Below are 21865 nucleotides of genomic sequence, written 5' to 3'. Positions count from 1 at the left end.
CTGTTAGTGTTGTTCAGGAGCCACAATAATAGTTAATTAAAGCCTTCTTTGGAATATCATGAAAAAGGCAAAGATACTAATTATTGAAATAATAAACAAATGTGACCTTTTCCTATAAGGTGAAAATAAGCACCCTGTGTCCATGCTAACTGTCTTGTTCTAGTGAAGACTTTGTTATTCTGTGTCTGAATACTGGGTGGCTTGTGGCTGTGAAGTTTGCCCATCCAATATTTGGCTTGATTTTTTTTAGACTAGTGCAAGGAATTTGGTAGATTTGTTCTTTTTAAGTAGAAGTTAGTACCTTGTATGGCAAGTTCCCTAGCCCAGCAGGTATAAAAGTAAGAAATATTCACCTGTTAGATTATGGCAATTTGCTATTCATTGAATATTCATTTAATTGTGTGATAGAGATCTTCCTTGTGAGACTAGCCTTATTATTTTGTCTGATTACATGCAAGGTCTTTGCTTTTGTCTGATTATCAGCCCCTGTAATTGACTTTGCCTGTTATTTTGTTGACATGCTGCATTGTTACATATAGGACACTGAGGAGGGCAGTTGGGCACAGGTGAGACTTCTGCATTATATTGTGTTTTGTTTATCATATTTAGGAACACAAAACTATGAGAACTGGTTGAGCTTGGCAAATTGAGTTGAGCCTGTGGCATTCAGATCACCTGAATTTTTCGAACACTTGAAGAAATTCCTGAATCTATATCACTGGGTGATCCTTGAAAACAGATGCAGAATGCTCTTAAGCTGTCTTGCACTTCCTTTCTGGGTAATAATACCTGTTATAGTTTCCAAGTGCAAAAATGATCACAATATAGGAACTAATTTCTTTTAAGGGGAAAAAACCCTCTAGGTCTTACACAACCACATTATTCTATTAGCACTACAGTATTTCAAAACATAGACAACTACTTCTGTTTCTTTTCATAATTTTAACAGACATTGTTCTCAGCTCTTCCCAATCTCCCTTTGTTCCTCTGTGTTGGGAACAAATGCCTGTAGCCTTAATCTTTAATTTTCTTTTTCAGATGGTAACATTGTTTGTCCAGTAAGACGATCTGAAGTCCAGTCTGTGTGACTAGAGATCACTGTTTCTTTGGCTTTCACATGTTGATTCTCTTCTACTGGAAATAGGAAAGCCAATAGAAGATTGTTTACTTTAATATCTAGGATTTTTAATATAGGACAAAACCTTCAGACATTGATACTTGATAGGCTGTTATTGCCAAATGTGCAGGAATCACTGTACAGTGGTTTGCTGCATTACTTCTTATAAAACTGAAAATGTGCCTTAGGCTGATATATGCTCTCTATTCTCAGGATGGCACATGCCAGCTGGAGTGCAGGAGCCCACATTCTTTTTTTTTATTTTGTCTGTTGGGACCCTTTGCCTTCTATGATGGTTTCCTGCTAGCCAGCAAGACATGTGTACATCTTCTCTTGTAATTAACATGTTTGAAGAATACAATAACTTACACGATGGTGATGTTCAGTCCAGGCAAGCAGCCAATGTTCCATTCACTGCCACTGTGAGAATCAGCACCTGTAATCACTTAGGGCCTAGATGCACATGTTACATAGTTGTCACATCTGAAATGAGCCAATTTTGTAGACTTTATAGAATGTCACATAACATTTGACGGGAACAGCTTTGCAATCACCAGTTCTATGTCAAAGTGTATATTTGAAAAAAAAAATCAAATCTGATGATAGTTGGTTTCAGTTGAACAAGCCCAGAGAAAATGACAATCAAATTGTTTTCTTAGTGTACTGCCTGTTTTAACACTTGTAACATGATTATTGCACATAGTAATATAGATAATGAATAGAAATAGTATTTTTTTCCAAATCCAAGACATAAGGCTACTGTAGATTGGCTAAATTTAATTTCTGACTTCAATTTCTGAGGTATCCAGTTAATATTCTGTCAGTGCTTCTGACTGTTATGTGTTTGTTTTAATTTTTTTAACTTTTGCAGACACTGGCTTATGGGGATATGAACCATGAGTGGATAGGGAATGAATGGCTTCCTAGCCTAGGTCTCCCTCAGTATCGCAGCTATTTCATGGAGTGTCTTGTAGATGCACGGATGTTGGATCACCTGACTAAGAAAGACCTTCGGGTGCACCTGAAAATGGTGGACAGTTTCCATCGGTAAGGATTTTTTAAAGGACATATGTCTCATCTAACTGAATCAGGAAAACAGATCATTTGCTTCGTTTGCCTGTTTATATATATATATAATATATATATATATATATATATTCTCTCCAGTCTGAATTGATATCACTTACACTATTTTAATCGATCTCACAGGCATGATTTAGAGCCTGCTAGAAGTGAGTTAATTGTACTGTTTCTAGAAGTATAACTAATTCAAGATTAACTGTTTCTAGAGTACAACTAATTCAAGATTAATGAGATTAATTGAATCAGTAGCATGTTTTTTTCCGCAGACTAAAAATCAACAACATTGTGGAAGTGAAGGTGCTTTGAAAATCAGTTGATATCGAAGACTTTTTCCTCTCAGCATTATTGAAGGACAGAACAACACAGTGATTTAAGATTGTTACACTACATTGCTCAAGTCATGTTTCAAATTGAACATGACTCTTTAATATGAAATGCCTTGGAATAAGTGTTGCATCATATTGTTGCAGAACAAGCCTGCAGTATGGTATTATGTGCTTGAAGAGGCTGAACTATGATAGAAAGGAGCTGGAGAGGAGGCGGGAAGAAAGCCAGCATGAAATCAAAGGTAAATAACAGTAACGCTCATTGCACATTGCAAAACGATCATGTCATAAAACTTAACTATTCATGCCACTTCTTGAAATGGATTCAATGTTGTTTACAAAGTCAACATTTGTAGTTGCAGGGATAGAATATTGATATCTCATTTATATCGTTCTAGAAATTTTCTAGTCACAGATTTTTCATTAAGAATTTCCTGGGTATATAATTTATAATTGAAAGTCAGAATGTCTTTCAGTTTATCTGAATAAACTACTGCTCTGCCTCTTTTCCCCAAGGTCTCCTTTTTTGTTATGTCATACTCAATTGTTCTTTTTTTTTAACTTGAAGATTGATGGCTTGGGATGCAAAATATTTCCAGAGGTTGTTTTCATTAGAGAGCAGATCCTTCAGTTAGAACTTCGGTTTATAATGTCTTCCCCTAGAACCAGTTGTGCCAAGTTTCTTAGGAAATACAAAAGTTGAGATTTGTGGTCTGGGATTATAAACCATGTTTAAAATGTGTAACTGCTTATAGATTAGTAAATGAAGAAGATCTTCCTATTATGTAGGCTGTCTAATGATAGTGTATTTTGCCACTTTAGTCTTCCTCAAAATACTTCCTCCAAGTCTCCTTTGTATCTGAAGCTAGGCAACTGTGACCCAGTAACTGGCACTGTATATTGAATAGTGTTCCTAACAAAGTTTGCTTTGCACAAATTATGATTTATCTTCTGTGCCAGGTGAAAGTTGTTGGCTTGTTTTGATTACTCCCCTTCTCTGTTCTGTTCTCTGGTATGTTTTCCCCTGGATTATCTTCAGGTAGTGCTAAAGACTTACATTGGCCATCCAGAGTTCAGTCTATGGTACTAAAGAAATGAGTGTAGAGGTTGAGCAGTCAGATTTATTTTCTCAGGAATATGTTTATGAAAACCACATGAGCTGTTAATTTACATGGTGTGTGGACTGATATTCCTTATCCATGCTGATTATATTACAAATGTCAATGTATATATATATAATACGTTTTCTTATTTTCATATTAGGCAGTTTATCAAAGCTTAATCGTTCCCAGTGGTACATGTATTTGCCCTGAATGTATGATTTCACTGTCTTCTAGATGTGTTAGTATGGACCAATGATCAAGTAATTCACTGGATTCAGTCCATTGGGCTTAGAGAGTATGCCAACAACATTATTGAGAGTGGGGTCCATGGAGCGCTTATAGCTTTGGATGAAAATTTTGATTATAATAGTCTGGCTCTTGTGTTACAAATACCAACTCAAAACACTCAGGTAGGAAGAAATATTTGTGCAGATGTTTTTCAAATGAAGGTTGTATATTTCTGTCTGAATATTTAATTTAAACCATTGTGCTTTTTAAAAATGAGACGGTTCCTATACATTTGTTTTATAATATTCAATTCCTACTATACAAATAATCTGCTTTCCATTAATTTAGCCCCAACCTTTACCACTCAGGTAATTTCTTAATTTTACCTAGGGGTCTCACTCCCTTTTCCACCCCCTCAAAAACACTCTGATTATTTTCCTTAGTTCACAGTTGGGCAGACTATGTCATATCTGTCTTCCTTCCTTCCTTCCTTCCTTCCTTCCTTCCTTCCTTCCTTCCTTCCTTCCTTCCTGTCACACAGCTTATTTCAGTTGCACAAGCAGAGGCATTAATATTTTCTCTGTTCTCCAGGCTCTGTACCTTTCAGTAAAAAGAGGTAGGAAAATAAGGCACTGAAGCATTATAAATGGGCAGCTGTCCAAACAGCAGCCACTTTCACATCTGCCAGAGTCACTGTGTATTATCTGTATGATTCACCAATCTTTTCTTCAAAAATCTATGTTTACAAAGCAACAGGCTGAGCAGCAAGTTTTCCAACTGGCAGTATGTTTGAGGGCCACCTTTTTATTTACATTTTGATTTTTAAAATTCTTTTTATTCATTAAACAAATTACATAACAGTATCACAGAATTTTAAAATAAACCATCGCCTTGTGAGTATCTTAGTCTTTTTGTCAACCTCCCCCTCCAATAGTTCAGTGCATAATTTTATCTAACTATCAATGGCTAGCCAGTGGAACTTACTTCCTAATAAATAGGTACTTTCAACCTTCCTTATCTGGCTTCAGGATCACATGTATAGTGTTTTCCTTTCCAAATTCTTCCTTTCTTTTGTTGAAAAGTTCAGACCTATTTGACTGGTGAGATTCAAACTACCACAAAGAAATTAGCATAAAGTCAGACAAGGTATATTTTTTGCATTTGCAGTATCAACAATTAGACTACCTCTGGAAGGAGAGAGAAAGACGAAGTAACATCTTTTTTCCCTGCCAGCCGTGCACAGACGTGGGTGGTGGTGGCAACATCATTGCCGCTGCTTTGCTTTCCCAGCATCCATTTTTCTTGGGCCTTCTTAGTACTGCCTTTGTGGGGGGAAATGAAGAAATGATATAGATTGAACATGTCACCACACCTTGGAACCTGCTAAGAATGCAAAGCATATTGGAAACAAAAGTTTTGCCTCTTTTTCTCGGATTTCTCATTCTTTTCTATTCCTCCAATTATGATAGAAAATGGCAATTCTTCTTTCCTTACCTGTTCAACTCTTACCAGTGAAACAAGTCATAACTTTTTTTTAAATTACTGAATGGATGATCTCTGTAGTGTTTCATTTTGTTTCTGGAAGACTACTATTTAAGCATGAAATTAAATGGCCCTCTCCTGTTTACTCACTAAAAACTCAGCCACAAATACAATTAATTGTTATTTGTTCAATTATGCTTAAAATTGACTTTCACCATGTCTTATTACATTGAAAGTCCAGATGCAGTGTCGTTTGTAAATAAATATGAGATATGTCACATGGAACTGCAACAGTTTTCAGTGAAGAACTTATGATTTACTCTTACTAGTAGTTTGGTGACGTTGCTAGTCTTGTGGTGGCATCAGGTTTTTTAATAGATTACTGGTTTTGGCTTATCTAATATTATTTCCAGGCACGACAGGTGATGGAGAGAGAATTCAACAACCTACTTGCCTTGGGCACTGACAGGAGGCTTGATGATGTGAGTACAAAGTACTATCCTCTGACTAAATCGTGCTGGGAATTTGACAAATATTGGGCTCATTCAATCAGCTAAGAAACCGATGAAACAAACTGAATATTGGAAATAGGACTGGGCGTGCATTTCTCTTCTTTGAAGGAACAGCATCTTGCCTATTTTCCGAGTAGGAAAAGTGGGAATGGATATGCTAAGCAAGGGGGATTCTGTGTTGCAAACAAGCATGGTTCCTCTATTACAAAACTGTGTGGTGAGGAAGATATTTACAAGAGAAGTCATCTCTACATTTCTTGTGAAAGTAAGAATTGTTTGTTTTTCTTTTTTAAGCTGCAAAAGAATTCTTCTTTATGTCATAAATGAGGGATTAACTCCAGCCAGCCTATTTTTTCTTTTAGGAAATATTAAATAAATAAAACATCCCTGCGTGGATGTCCCTGTGTTAGTTTTCGTTTTCACCTATTTCAGTAAAAGGGATTAAAATCTCAGCAGACATATGATTTTGCATACATTTACATTTAATCTACTACTCCAAATGGTACAAAATCTGAGTCTGTGGACTATGGAGTTTACTCCGTAAGAAGTAGTAGCTCTGGACCAATCTCTGAAGACCAGTGATGTTGGAGACACTTCTGACTTCAGCTGGGACCTCATAGTCTTCCTTTGTCATTTCTTCTGTGAATATAATCCCATGAGATGTGGAGCTCCTGTCAAGAATGCAATAAAGTGTCCTACTATTGTAACAGAAGCAAGTTTTCATGCTAATCTGTGGAGTAAAACAGTTTGTATACTTTGTGAATCAATGCCACAAAACTTGATGTACCAAAGTTTTTTGTATTAGTTAGTCAATAAATATAATCACTGGACTGGACATATATTGAAGGATTTCTTTAATCTGTAAACACCTTGCTACAGATGCCAAATCTATCTGAGTGGAAAAAAAGTCATGTCAACACAGTTCTTGAGAAGCGTAATGGAAAGATGAATGTGGAGAGGTAAAGATATGGTGCCATCTGGACTATTTAGAAGACTATTCAGCTCAAGAATCCAAATGTCAAACTATATATGACAGTAGCTCAGCCCAACACAGACAATGCAGAATTATTTTGTGTCTGTAATCTTGGGGAAAATCAATGGATTGAGCAAAAAGCATTGCTGAATGGGATCCATATTTTAGAGTAATTTTAAAATTCCCTTTCATTGCATTACTGAAACCAAAAGAGCATAAAAGCAAGCAGATGTACTTAAGGGCAGATAACTGCAAAAGATATAGGTATAGCCTCCTGACAGGCTACATTATTGTGACTAGAAGTACTAGAATGACACTTCCAGTTTCATAATCCATCTTAAAATGGCTTATTTTCAGTAATTAACCGGGAGGTTGTAGAGCAGAAAGTAATGGGGTTCAAGGAGGACTAAATCATAATGTGTTTAATGCTATTTGAATAGTTTGAGTAAGATATAGGACATAATTTTAAAAAAATCATTTTTGTTTAGAAGATGGGGATTTGGGGAAACTTCTGAGAAGCTTTAGGTGCCACAAAATGTCATGCTGAGAGGTATACTCTCTCTGCCCTGGTCCACCAAGTATCAAACAAGCAGCTGTGAATAAATGTCTGTGGAAATGCTAGAGACCTAATAATATTTCATATATGGCACATTTTCCAACATAGGTTTGTGGGAAGTGGGAATGACAGATGTGCATGAAAATATCTATTTTTGTCAGTTACACATATTTGGGGATCTTCTGCCCATTGGCTTCTAAACACATAGATCCCAGTGGTAAAAACACTAATAAAATGGATTTCTCTTTATAAAACCCAACCTCTTGTTATCTTAACTCAGTGGCTCTCAACCTGGGTTCCCCAGATGTTTTTGGCCTTCAACTCCCAGAAATCCTAACAGCTGGTAAACTGGCTGGGATTTCTAGGAGTTGTAGTCCAAAAACATCTGGGGACTCCAGGTTGAGAACCACTCACTGTCTTAACTGGACGGCTTCAGTCAGGTTTATGGTAGAGTGGACTACTTGTGTTTTCCTACACCAAGTTAAAAAAGTAATATATGAAACAAGCTGGAGGGAGCAGACGATCTGTAGGGGACAGAAAAAGAAGCTGTATGTTCACTTTTTCATTAAATAGTGAGGTTTCTATCAGCTTAATGCAATGGATTCTGTGACATCAGACCTTTTGAGATATACAGGTAAGTACAGTGGCTTCATGGAATTTACAGTATTGGTAGATATCCTTACAAATAATATAGAGAAACTTATAGTCTTCTCTTTAGGAATGGAAGTTGATATTCTGACTGGTCGTCACAGAGTGAACAATGGTACCATTAGCACAAAAAAGAATACATATAAAGATGTTTCAATTTCAACCTGCTTTCCCATCACCAGTTTTATTTTCTTTTTGGTTCCAGGTTTTAAACATAGTTATTTTTCTTAGAATATTCTACAGAAATATGTTGTCTTTTTTGTGAACACTCTAAAAGCATTGTTGAAAGGTTAATATATGCCTTTTAGAATAAATAAGGAAGCCTAAGTGTGACCAATATGAATTAAAAACTTAGTCCACTATATTGCAGTTAATTTTAATGTTACTGCAATGGGTGAAATATTCTTGGGGAATAAGTGTAGAAACAGAATGGGCAATAAAATTAAGAAATTTTCTTGTTATAACTAGTTATATCTTCACAGGCATTCTTCCTAGCTTAAAAGGGAAATAGAAAAAGTTCCAAGTCAGGTTAAGACATGTGGGGCAGCAGGATGTATTGTGCTTTCAAAGTCTACTAAGTTTCCTATGGCAATGACTGACATGTTTCTCCACAACACTTGTTTGACATGGAACTAGAGAGGAATATCAGACCTATATTCATTTGTTTGTAATGTTGGTAAGGTGTGTACACCTTGGAAAGCATCTTCAAGAAATTTAAAAAATGATCCAATCCATTTTATTGCTCTGAATCAGGATTCCCCACTGCCCAAACTTCTCCAACATGTTTGTATATTCTGGAATCTTAGAACAGGAAGACACCCAGGGAACATGTAGGACAAAGATGCAAAGTACCCCCCATGGGCTACATGTGCCCTCCCTAGCCCAGTGGAGATTTTTTTTAATTGGTTCAAAGCGACCAATGGTTTCGGTGTGTGGAGGACCTTTCCACCACATTTTGTCCAAAATATCTTCTAGGTGGCATGGAGGCATTTCCACCTACATGGGGTAGAGTGGAGTAACTGTTTGAACAATTTGATCCATGAAAAGCTTTCTTTAAATAAAATAACATGAGCTGGAAGTGTCTTCCACTCATTTCTCCCAGGCCTAATATGGAACACGAAAGCTATTTTTAAATTATGAAAATATCCCTATACACTCCAGTGGTTCTCAGTCTTTGGTCCTCCAGGTGTTTGGGACTTCAAGTTCCAGGTGCCTTTTAAAGAATGACTGTCAAAACAAGTCAAACATAACAAAATGCTACAAAAGTGGTTCTAGACAAATATTTTATCACATCATTCCCCAATGTCATTCACTGAATTTGACAGTGGCTAAAAACAACATCATTCTCTATTTACAATTGCACCCTTGCTTTCACCACAGCTGTGACATTTTCCTTACTATGAGAAATTCATTAAGAAGCAAAGGTTGAATTAGCTGCACAGCGCCTCCTTTGGAAACGTCTTTGAGTTGCAACAGTACAGCAAATATACTAAGGGCATCTTTCCAAATGGAGAGAGGGAAAGAAACAGCAGTAGATGACTGGTTAATAAAGTAGCAAGCAAGCTCTACTCCAGCCATTGAAATCTGAAGGCAGATTACCATCAGAGAAGGTGGATTTCACTGGGCAGATTCAGAGTTTGGATGCACCTGCTGGAAAAGCTCTCATCCCAATGACTTTGGAACATTCAGGAAGCTTTCTGCTGTTGATCATACTACTTGTGCAGGCACAAATTGGGAAGATGATGATGATAATAATAATAATAATAATAATAATAATTATTATTATTATTATTATTATTATTTCTCTATTACCCGCCTCTCCTCATAGAATCATAGAGTTGGAAGAGACCTCATGGGCCATCCAGTCCAACCCCCTGCCAAGAAGCAGGAATATTGCATTCAAAGCACCCCTGACAGATGGCCATCTAGCCTCTGTTTAAAAACCTCCAAAGAAGGAGCCTCCACCACACTCCGGGGCAGAGAGTTCCACTGCTGAACGGCTCTCATGGCTCAAGTCTGTTTACAGAATAATTAGAACACTTAAACACTGCAAAAACACTACAAATAGACATATCAAAACATCTTTCTATAAAAGCTACCTATTAAAACATATTTCTTTACACAAAATAGAGATTAAACAAAAAACACACATTTAAAACTAATTCTTAAAGACTAATGGCCCATCAGTGATCTATTCTCAGGAAATTAAGAAAGCAAATCGCCATTGCATTCTAAGCAGCTGATTCATTTTAAAGTTTAAAATTATTATCCTAGCCTATATTATTGAAACAAAAGTATACCATGTCTTCCTACTCAATTCTTTAAAAGCACCTTACTTCAAAAGAAGCACTTTACATTGAACCTTTGGTATCTGCTGGGATTTGGTTCCAGAACCCCCCATGGAGACAAAAATCTATGGTTGCCCATGCTCCATTATATATGGTTGCAAGTAAGATGGTATCCCATATATAACATGGAAAAATCAACCTTAGGTTTTTTGATTTAAAAAAAAATCAATTTCAAGCTGTGGATGGTTATATCCATGAATAGAGAATTCATGGATGTCGAGGGACAACTGTACATTTGAACATCCCCCTTCTGATCACTGATCACATCCCCCTTCTGATCACCATTTTTTACTTTCTGTTTTAGTCTGTGTGTATGTGTCTTTAAGTTGCTTGTCAACTTACAGTAACCTCACAACCTCAGATCCTCACAACCTCTGAGGATGCCTGCCATAGATGCAGGCAAAACGTCAGGAGAGAATGCTTCTGGAACATGGCCATACAGCCTGAAAAACTTAAAGCAACCCAGTGATTCCAGCCATGAAAGCCTTCAACAATATTTTGGATAACTGTTTCCAGTTTCTTCTAAGGATATCCTGCTACCTTCTGCTGCAATTCTGAGAGACCCAAGTCCATTATCTCCCTGCAGGAAAGAGTTCTAATATCCTGACACATCTTCGTAGTACCTAAGAAACTAGCCTCAGACAGTTCTGTAAAATGAAAGTGGGAGATAAAGTTTCTTACTGCATGCAGACTTGCCCATTTTGCCCTCTCTGCAATAAAAGTATAGTTGATATATTTACTTTCCACTGTCATGCGCTTGATTCTAGAAATTTGGCTCAAATGAAATTATTCAACATTTATGGGCAGAACTAATGTGGGGAGGCTACTTTAGAAAAATGAAAATTTTCAGGAGTGGGGCTCACAGTAGTAAAAACAGTAACACTGCTTATTTCATTCCTAAATTTATTTCTCTCTTCAGCTGTTCTGCAATCCTTCAAGGGCATTTTGGAAGAGAATGACAGCTGCCACAAAAAGTGGCAAATATTTAGGGGAAAAATCTTCAAAGGGACTTTTATGTACAGATGAGAGAAAAATATTGGCTCAGGACAAGTCCACAGTTAGGCACAATGAGGCTCCTGCTATAAGAAGCAGATTTGCAGTGTAATGGAAGTCCTTCTGATTGCTTGTGATTTTATCAAGCACCATTGCTGCTTCACTACCAGAGAAAAGGAGAGGTGCTTCTGAGATGTTCTGCCTCTTATATGATCTTGGAAGCAAAATAGGATCTGTCCTGGTCCTTGGATGGGGAAACCACCAATGGATACCAGGTACAATAGGCTATATTTCGGAGGAAGAAGCTGGCAAAACCACCCCTGAAGATTCCATGCCTGAGCAATTCCTATGAAATTCATGCTCTCATCATAAGTCAATGGGTGACTTGAAGGAACATGTACAACAGATACCAAAATAACTTGACTGACTTTGGCTCTTGAATGAATGAGGATGCTGTTTGATCAGTGCAATGTATTGAGACAGTTTTTTTTCAATCCTTGCTAAAGCCCATATTTCCCCATGAGCCTGATCAAGTCTTATGATTTTAGAAGGACTTTCTCTCTGTCTCACTCTGGCTTATTTCATGAGGACATGAGAGATGACCTCCTTCATGGCTTTTCCTAGGCTTTTTGAAACTCCTTCCCAGAGGGAGCTCAATTGGCCCCTTCGCTGCTCTTTACTACAATTTACACAGACCTTCATGTTTAAAAAGACATTCAGCCTTTAATGAGTAGCGACATATATGTTCAAATATTTGAAATCTTTCATTATAGTGGCACATGATGATCATATTGTTATGAAGTTTCCTAGTCTTTCTGTGGTTCCTAGTGTGTTTCTTTTACTAACTGCAGAACTTCCTGCACTCGCTTCATATTGTGTACCATTACCCCATCGCACTGCTTGAAGTGAGGTATAATATTGCTTTTCTTCTTCTTTTTTCATAGGGTGACGACAAAACCTTTCGGAGAACTCCCTCCTGGCGAAAGCGTTTCCGCCCCCGAGAGTTTCATAGCATGAACATGCTCAGTGGGTCATCAGAAACGCTGCCAGCAGGATTCCGAGTCACCTCCTTGGTGCCCTTACCACCTCCTTCAGTGCCCCCGAAGAAAATGCCACCAGAAGGTGTGGTTCTAACTCTTCCCTGCTCTCATTCACAAGTCATGAATTTCTGTCAGTATGTTGCATGGCGTGTTGTCTGCTGCTGTGAAGCCCATTGTTCTGCTTGCTTGAGAAAGATCATAAAACTGTTAAACAGATTCTTGCCTTAAATATATGCATACACAAATATAGGACTTTTTAAGGGAACACACATCTTATGCCAAGTTTGATTATTTGTACTTCCTAAGATGTCCATGTCTGAATTCTGCACATTTGGAAATACATAGTTCCTTTAACCTTGGGTTTCTAATAAAAGCTTCAGCCTGGAATTGCTATTATAAAAGGTAAAAAAAAAAAACCCAAATGATCTTGTATCTGATTAATTTCTGACAAATCTTGAAGGAAATGCCTTACTGTTAGAAATAGGTAATCTTAGAAGTATATAATAGATAGTAGAGTACTTAAACAAATTTAACACTTTTCACCCCACTAGGATGTCACCTCTCATCCTAGACTATGATACTGGAGAACAGGGTTTGAACCTCTGCTCAGCCATGGAAATTTACTGGGTGACATTGAGCAAGTCAACCTCAGAGGAAAGCAAAGGCAACCAACACCCTCTGAAGAAATCCTACCAAGAAAATTTCATCACCATAAGTGGGAAACTAGTTGAAGGCACAAAATAAGAAACATTTAACTATCTGAAATTTTCTTCTTTTAGCCCATATCACACTTTTAGCCCGTATAACTCTGATGCCAGGATTCTGTGCTTATGCCTATTTGCAAGATAGGGTAGTTATTTTTTATAACTAAAATGCTATATTTGCATAAAGCATCTAAATTCTAGTATCCATAATAAATCAAGCTAGACAGTTAATCAAGGCAACCAAGATTTAATTGAATGCTTTGTGTGAGAGCTGTGACTTCACTAATTGCATGCTTTTGTGTGTTGTTGCTGAATGGTTTGCAGTTGGTGGATCTGGGTCCCAAAGACTGGAAACATCCACAGTTCGCACATATTCCTGCTGAGGTTCAATTTCCAATGGCATTGTCCCAGGCCTCAGGTAAGTTTAGAAATGGGGACAGAGGAAATGCAATCCCAACAGTCTGTAGACTATCCAGAAACTAATAGAGGAATTTAGCATTTTTTGTAATATAGAATCTTACTGCTCTATCCTCATAGTTCTAAATAGCAATCTTGTGATCTGTCCCAATCCATTTGTAGTGATTGCATTGCTACCACAGTCTTTTATGATAGAACTATTGGGAGCAGTATGAAAACAAAGGATGTTGCATAGGAATTATGTTCTGTCCAAGAAATTGTAGGACACATGAATCACTCAATTTCTTTTAGTTCTTATGAGACCAGAGGGCTCATTGCAGTTTCTCTGAGGCTAGTGTGAACCAGATTTATTCAGTCAACAAACTTAGCAGACCTTCAATAGTATTGTGGTTAGAACCAGGCCTGTAGCCAAAGTGGGGAGGGGTAGCGTTCAGCCTCCTCTCCCTGGAAATGTTTCATGTTTTTTTTTTAAAAAAACATGGTTTACTCATCCCCATGTTAAGTCTATGATAAGCAAAAATTAAGAGTTCCTCCAGAGCTGCAAGTACTATCTCAAGCAAATGTTGACAATTTATTCACACTGTTATTACCTACCTTTCCACCAATTTACATTGCAATCACAATAGCTAATACAGTGGAAACAACCAAGTTGGTCCACCTGCAACTGGCAGGCAAAGCCTAAGGCACAGTGGGGAATTTGAAGCCCCCCAGGAAGAAAACCTGCTTAGACATGCGTTTAAGTCCCCACAGCTCCTCCCAAAACCCACACTTTTCCAGAGGGACAGCTAGATTCCCTCCCGCTGGCTTCTGTGAGGGCACCCAGCAACAATGTCCGGACCTAACTTAACCAATAGTACTTATATTAGACCTCTCACCTGCCTCTTCTATGCCTTAAAATCAATATATTTTTCCCTAAGCATCTAAGTAATCTAACAAAAATACCTTAGTGGGAAGTAGAGTAGTATATTTGTGGTATGTGCCTAAAGACTGCCTGGCTACTTCTTGTTGGAGTACAGTATATTCCAAACAGAGGTTGATGAAGCAGGTGAGTAGGGGACACAGTTGAGGATCAAGCAACGAGCAAGCCAGAGATTTTCTTTCACATTATGGGTAGGTGTCTATCTGAATAAAAGTAAGTGTACATACATAGTCACGTTTGGCAGTGGGGTGAGTGAGAGAGATGGACAGACAGGAGTGTTATATCTATGAGTCTGCCTCTAGTAGTATGAATGCACTCAGCTATAATGCAAACCTACTACAATGAGTTCATTGGGATTTTCTCCCAGATAAATATATATGGGATTATACTCCAAATGAGACACCCTTAAAAGGCTTCTAAAAATGCATTAGTTTCTTTTTGGCAATTGCGGTTTTCCCAACTATATATCATTTCATTTCATTCCATTTATTTCTTTTACCTGAAGGTGTTCTTTATTTTTCCCATCTCACATTTATCCTAGCAAAAATCTGTGAAGTAACCTCAAATTTAAGTTACTTTGAATTTTAATCATGCTTGTCAAGCTTTTTTGATGTGATTAAAACAGATGCAAGACTGCTGATGCATGTTAAAGAAGAAGCCAAATACGGATTTTCATAGAGACAGCAGTTTGTGCATCATGTAACTTATTTTTAGAGAATGTGCACAATGTGTTGGTTTTACAGAGAAATGCTATGTTTACTGAAATAAATATTTTTATTTGGAATTTAGCTTGTACATTACCTTATTAATAGCCATTTCCTAATTGTCAATTCCATGCATCATGAATGTTGACTGTCCATTATTGCTGTTTTGAAAACTTGGCAGCTCTACATCTAAATGAGGCAGTGGTGTATTTCCTTCCAGTTATTTTGTTTGAATAAATTTCTGCCTGCATGTTTCCTCTGTGTGTTGTTTGCTATAAAGGGGGAAATGGCAAGCTTGGATTCACAAGTTGCCTTTGGAACATATGTCATTGTTTCCCTTCTGTACAAGGTTGGATATTTTTATATTCTTAAGTCTTTTGCCATGCATACAAATATGCAATATGGATGTGTGACTTAGCCCACTTTTGGAGCTATTTTGCCATGGATTGCACAGACCGATATTTGTATGTTTGTATCACAGAATGTTATGTTCTGATTGCTTGGTTTCTCTTACGATCTTTGGGATTTTGTGCAAATTGTGACTTATGGACTAATCCTATTCTGATGACTGAACTCATTGAATCAATTGAATTTACTTAATACGTTAACTCACTGTTCTGCAGTTGGCCCAATGGAGTTCCAAAATGGCCATCTGTTTTGGGAATTCTTTCCATTTTTTTTTGAGCTTCCATCAACCTTCTAGATCAGTGGTTTTCAACCTGTGAGTCCCCAGATATTTTGGCCTTCAACTTTCAGAAATCCTAACATCTGGTAAACTGGCTTGGATTTCTGGGAGTTGTAGACCAAAATACCTGGGGACCCACAGGTTGAGAACAACTGTTCTAGATGTTACAAAACTTTTTATCGAACCATGGGGATGGGATGAAGAGTAGATGCAAGAGAGAGGATTGGCTGAAGGACGCAGTGGAGATAGTTTTCATTGTGACTTATACTGTCAGGTGTACAATGCTCTATCTTCTATTGCAGAAACAAAAACAGGGATAGTACTGTAATTCTTTATGTTAAAGCTATCTTGTGAATCACACAACAATTTGAATATGTTGTTATGGTTGTTACAACTACAGAATATTTTCTCTGGACAGTAAGGTATTGGGTAGTGTTAACTCAGGCCCCTTCCACATAGCTGTATAAAATCCATATTGAACTTGATTATATGGCAGTGTGGACTCAGATAACCGAGTTCAAGCAGATATTTGGATGATCTGCCTTGGTATTCTAGGTTATATGGCTGTGTGGAAGGGCCCTCAATACTGTGAAATCAGTAGTTAAGTGATGCAAATGCCTGATTTGTTAAAAAAAACAACTCCTAACACATCACAGTAACAAAGACAGGGGTAGTAGGAATGTGTTGAATAGAGGGCTCGGAAGACATCTATGGAAATGAAGATGACAGCTGTTGGATAAAGATAGCAGACTTTATCCCTTCCTGTCCAAGCATTATCTGCACTGAAATTTCCATAGGCAAGAACAGACTTAGCCCTGTTCATTTAGAATTTTCAGAGTAAAACTAAAGCCATGATTTTAGCCATTGCTATGTTTGTGTCTTGCACCCCTCCTGCCATTTTTTTGCTAATTAACATAAAGTCTAAATATATGCTAATAACAATAGGCTAGCAGGGTGCCAATGGGAGAATTTTCAGGCAAATCAGCTTTATTGGGAACTCGTAGAGGTAGGAAAAGTGAAAAATGGCATTACATTAACACAGAACTGGTTCCAGGCAAGGACCTCGGGGGCTTCTCATCCCTCATGATCTGTTTTGCACACGCTTTGAATTTATCTACATCCAAAGCACCTCAGTCAGTAGATGACCTGATCTTCCTGTCACAACATGCTCCTGCGGCTACAGCATTGCTGTTTCTGCCTTACCTCCTGCAGCTTGCTAGGACCCCGGACCTTGCATCAGTGGTGGTCCCAGCAGTCTTGAAGTGGGTTGACACCATGTACCGTGTAGACGTCTCAGGAGCACAGTGGGTGGCGAGGCCCCCCAAGCCCAACTCTGATGTGGTTGATGTCATGCAAGGGAAATGCTCTCACAAGGCCCACTCTACACCACCGGATAAGGAGAGCAGGTAGATAGAGGTGATGGACAAGAAGGGGCACTTCAGTGGAGGTTTTGTTGCCCGCCTTATATGGCGGCATATCAAGATTTCCTCTGGGATAAGATTGCCCTCTATCTTGACCTCCTCCCTGCAGACTAACAGAATTTCACCAGAGCATTCCACCAGGAGGCTGTGGTACTAGCGAGCGCTCAGAGGATTTGGCCAAACATATGGTGGATGCAACAGGCAAGCTGTTCACAACTGCCACAGCCATTTGTAGGCATGGATGGCTCCATGCCTCAATGTTGTTGGAGGAGGGTAAAGTCCTGGCAGACGATCTGCCTATCCAGCATAATGGCCTCATCAAACCAGACACAGACATACAATTGAAACACAAGCAGGAGATGTGCCAGGCAGCACACAAGTTGGCCTTCCCTCCCCAGTCATCCTACCAATCATGGATAAGATGATCATCATCTGTGCCGTATATGCGCAGGCCTTATACGGCAGCACAGGCCGCTACACAAGTTAAGTTGGCCTCCCCCAACAGGCAACCTATGTCACCCAGAGCATGGCAGCAGCATAGGGGGTGATATCAGAGCAAGCTGAGGTGTCACTTTTAGCTCCCTTTCATGGGCACTATCCTTTCCTACATGATCCCAGTTTTCCTGGGTACTTTGGTACAAAGTTCACACACTGTGAGGAAAAGGGATGGATGTACTGCTGCATCCATCCCTATTCTCACACGCTTTTTTTCTCACGCTATTTTCTTGTCCCAAAAAGGGAAAGTGGCCAGCAGCCAATATTGGACCTCAGGGGATCTAATCCTTACATTTGACCACCAGATTTTGGATGGTAACACTTATCACCATCCTCCCCCTGCTGCCTGAGGGGGTTTGGTTCGCCACCATAGATCTCAATGATTCTTATTTTCATATCTTCTTTTCTATAGTGGTGTTAAAAAGTTTGTTGTAGTCTTTTATTTTACTTCTGCTTTCTGCTTTCCTCCTCTTGATAGTAGATCTTTTTGTCTCCATACTCGGGTGTACACCAGTCTCTCCGCCATAGGTGCATATATGAAAAGTTTGTCTTTTTTTATGCTCCAGTCCATATTTATCATCCCTAATAAAAAGTATTCGGGATACATAGGGAAATTTTATTTCAATATTTTTTGGCATCGTTCATGAATTTCCTTCCAGAAACCTCTTGCTTTCTCACATGACCACCACATATGATGAAAGGTTCTTCCTGTTTCGCACACTTCCAACAGTTATGGTTATAATCTTTAGTAAATTTTGCTATTTTCTTTGGGGTCATGTACCATTAATACATCATTTTTAGCCAATTCTCTTTTAAGTCATAAACATAGGTGTATTTCAGTTTTTTGTTCCACATTAATTCATTGAGCATTATTGTCCTTCCTATATTTCTTGCCCATTTAGTCATACAGTATTTTTTCTGTTCTTTCTCTGTACTTCAACCCAATAGTAATCTGTAAATTTTTGCAATGGTTTTCTTCTCATTAGTTAGTATTTTGTCCCAAGCAGATGTCTTTCCAGTAATACTACTTTACTGTCTTTATTGTAGTATTCTTGTCGGTACTGAAACCAAGATACATTTCTGAAGTTTTCTTTTAATTCTTCCTGGGTTCTTACTTTGAAATCTTTCCCTTCAAAAAACAAATATAATTATTTTTAACACTTCCAGTTTGGACGTATCTGCCATGGGATTCTCTTCCTGCTCCTTGCTCCCCGCCCCCCCTTTTTTTGGTTCTTTTGTGCCTTCATACAAAATGGGCAGATTGCAAGGGAGGGCAAGTGTCAGATAAATATATTGTCTCTTTGTACTGTTCCCAGAGGAAAGTCCTTAAATTGCATGGATTTTTGTTGGGATTGGGTAGGAACTTTTTAATCTTAGGGTGATTTTTAAATAATATGGTCTCATAATATCAACAGGTTAGTTCTTGTAGAGGTAAGATTGGAATATATTATATCTGAAGATTATTTCAGATTTCTCGGACTCTGCTAGGTGTTTCCATGCAAACAAGAATAGTAGATAAGTGAACTCTTTGCTGAAGGTGGTGCCCAGGTGGATGCCCAGCCTTGCTATCCTTTGGATCTGGCTCCAGTGACTAGGGTTAGGGAAACCGACGTGGTTTGGGCCCAGGCTACCTACAGGATTGCCTTCTCCCATACAATCCACCCTGTTCCTCTAGGGGATGGTTTAGTCTTCTAGGGAATGGCTACTTCAGTTTGCCAGAACCCTTCTGACAACCGTCACTCAGAGGATCTTTCCATTGGCCGCCCCAATACTGTGGAACAACCTGCAGAAGTGCTCCAATAGCTAAATGAGCTGTTGGAATTTAAAATATTTCTGAAGACCTGTCTTTTTCAGCAGGCCTACCCAGTGAGTTTTAATCATTAGTTTTAAACTTGCATTTTGTGTATCAATCTTTGTTCTGTGTATTGTAACATATATTTTATAGAAATATGTTTTAATATGTGTTTTTATAGATTGTTTACAATGATTATGCATTTTAAGCTGTGTTGTAACCCACCCTGAGCCACAAGGAGAGACGGGTAATAATTATTATATAATTTTAATAATAATAATAATTAAAATTATTGAAAAAATGGGGTGGGAGAAAAAAGCAGCCTTGGTGACTCCTAATATTGCATTGAAGTACTAAAGATTTGTTTTTGCCCTTTTTTGTTAGCACATTTGTTTCCCCATCTAGTCAAAAAATAAGATGTTTTAAGAGTGTACTGTAATATTTATATGATCATGTCTGAGCAATAGCTGAAATAATGCCAAATGAGAATAAAAGCATAGGTGCAGGTTAGATTTGCCACTGTATAAAATGCTTGTTGTTTCTTTACCTGTGTTTTTTTTGTTTGTTTGTTTTTTGCAGCACATTCCCACTACTTGTATGGTTATACGCTGGCTCCTTTCCGGGAGTAGGCAAGAGACCAGACCATGCCTGCTCCTTGGCTCCAAAGAACAGAAGCAACAGGTGAACCAGTTCAGGCCACAGGCCAAAAGGACACCGTTCCTCCTGCTTGTACACAACCCCCTGGTTTCCTGTTTGGTGTCCTTAAACCCCAGTTATATCAGTGGCTTCCCATTTATCCCTCCCCCTTCTCTTGGCTTTAGACACACTCTTACAGAGAGAGAGAGACTGAGAGAGAGAGACTGAGAAAACAGGCTTTTCTATTCCCAAGTCTGTCTTGTGTGTAATATTATAATGTTGAGATAGGTCTGGTAAGACATGGAAGCACCTTAATGCTCGTTTGCAGCAGTCCTTGCACCATGATCTGCCTGTGCTTCATTCTACCAATATGCCTGAGAGCAGCAGTAGCCTTCTGTTCCCACAGGTAGTTCAGACCCAATAAGACAATCATCAAGGAAACAAGGCAATGAGAGCATGGGGAAATTGAACTTGTAACTCTCCCTTGGGTACAGCAGTCTTTTGCTGCTGCTTCCCATCATGCTACAGGTTACAAGGAACTTTTTCTGCCTATGGACATTAATATTGGTCCTCAGATAAGAAAATACCAGGGTTGGAAACAGAGTGGGGTGTTGGTCCTTGTTGAAATAAGGGGAAGACATTAACTACCAAGCAGGTGTGCATGTCTTCCATGCCCCATGTCTGTTATTCAATTAAATCAGAAGCTGGGAGTACATGTGGTTTTCCTTACACATCTCTGTTGGGTGCACAGTAATTGCCCTATTTTTCTCTTGTAGACAAACAGAAAATCCCCCTTTCTTCTCTTTGCATTTACAGTAGCCTGTGATTCAAAAGATCCCTAGCTGTTACTGTTTCTCCCCTCTAAGGTAGGATCTGTTTGTCTCCTCATGCTGCCTTTTGCCTTGTGTGGCCCCCTATTACTGATGTGGTATTTCTTGGTGGCTGGAATGCCCTATACTCCTACCGTGCTGTTTGGAAGTGCAATATCCAAGAGACTGTACAGTTGCAATGTCTTTCTGGTGTACAACTTGCCTAATACAGTATTAAATATTTTTTTAATTTAAAGAATAAGTGATCCGTTTATATCAACAACCTCTTTCTTTTGTCAAATTGGTACTGCATGGATTCCAAACCCTGCGAACAGACCAGGAATGGGTGTATGTGTGTTCCAATAAACCGGATTTTAAAACAAGGTTGATTGATGTTCATATTTTTTCTTCATTAATACATATTCTCTCTGCACAAACACAAGTCTCACAATAAGTTAGCTTTGGTTCATACATCCAAACTGTTGGGCTAGCCGTGAATAGAATGCACATTCCTGAAATTGGTTGTTGGAATGGAAATTTCCTGAAGATTCAATTTTATGATTTTAGATATCCAGGGAACCCAAATGTTTGTGAAAAGAGGATAAATCCATATGGAACCCCCCCCCCCCCCCCGGTGTTCTAATTCTTTAACATTTTCTGGTTATAATATTGAAAAGCTTACTTCACATCCTTATGTCTATGGAAAGAGCTAGCATCTGATGTAGGTAGGATATCCCAATGTTAAATTATGTCTGCATTGATGCTGTCATATTTTACTTGCTTTGTCTTGATAGAGCAAAGAAGCAGAAACATATTACAACCTTACATTGTGTGTACAGAAAATATATTCTCAGTGTGTTTTGACTGTTCCTTG

The 21865-nt window shown here is 38.4% G+C and overlaps 1 protein-coding gene across 16 annotated transcripts in view; it reads left to right on the top strand.

The window, feature by feature from the left end:
* The window catches only part of PPFIA4 (PTPRF interacting protein alpha 4), a 121829-nt gene extending 100455 nt beyond the window's left edge, over positions 1 to 21374 (top strand). For 8 of the 16 annotated variants that reach the window (XM_060772457.2, XM_060772470.2, XM_060772465.2 and 5 more), the window contains 8 exons: positions 540 to 566; positions 1989 to 2164; positions 2671 to 2768; positions 3864 to 4039; positions 5753 to 5821; positions 12314 to 12491; positions 13438 to 13531; positions 20126 to 21374. In XM_060772457.2, the coding sequence (XP_060628440.1) occupies positions 540 to 566; positions 1989 to 2164; positions 2671 to 2768; positions 3864 to 4039; positions 5753 to 5821; positions 12314 to 12491; positions 13438 to 13496 (783 nt within the window). In that variant the 3' untranslated portion in view covers positions 13497 to 13531; positions 20126 to 21374. The other 8 variants (XM_060772466.2, XM_060772460.2, XM_060772459.2 and 5 more) reach the window with 4 other exon arrangements.
* The last annotated feature ends 491 nt before the right edge of the window (positions 21375 to 21865 follow it).

Source organism: Anolis sagrei, chromosome 4 (assembly GCF_037176765.1).
Source record: "Anolis sagrei isolate rAnoSag1 chromosome 4, rAnoSag1.mat, whole genome shotgun sequence".
NCBI lineage: Eukaryota > Metazoa > Chordata > Lepidosauria > Squamata > Dactyloidae > Anolis > Anolis sagrei.
This window is presented reverse-complemented; position numbering and strand designations above follow the sequence as displayed.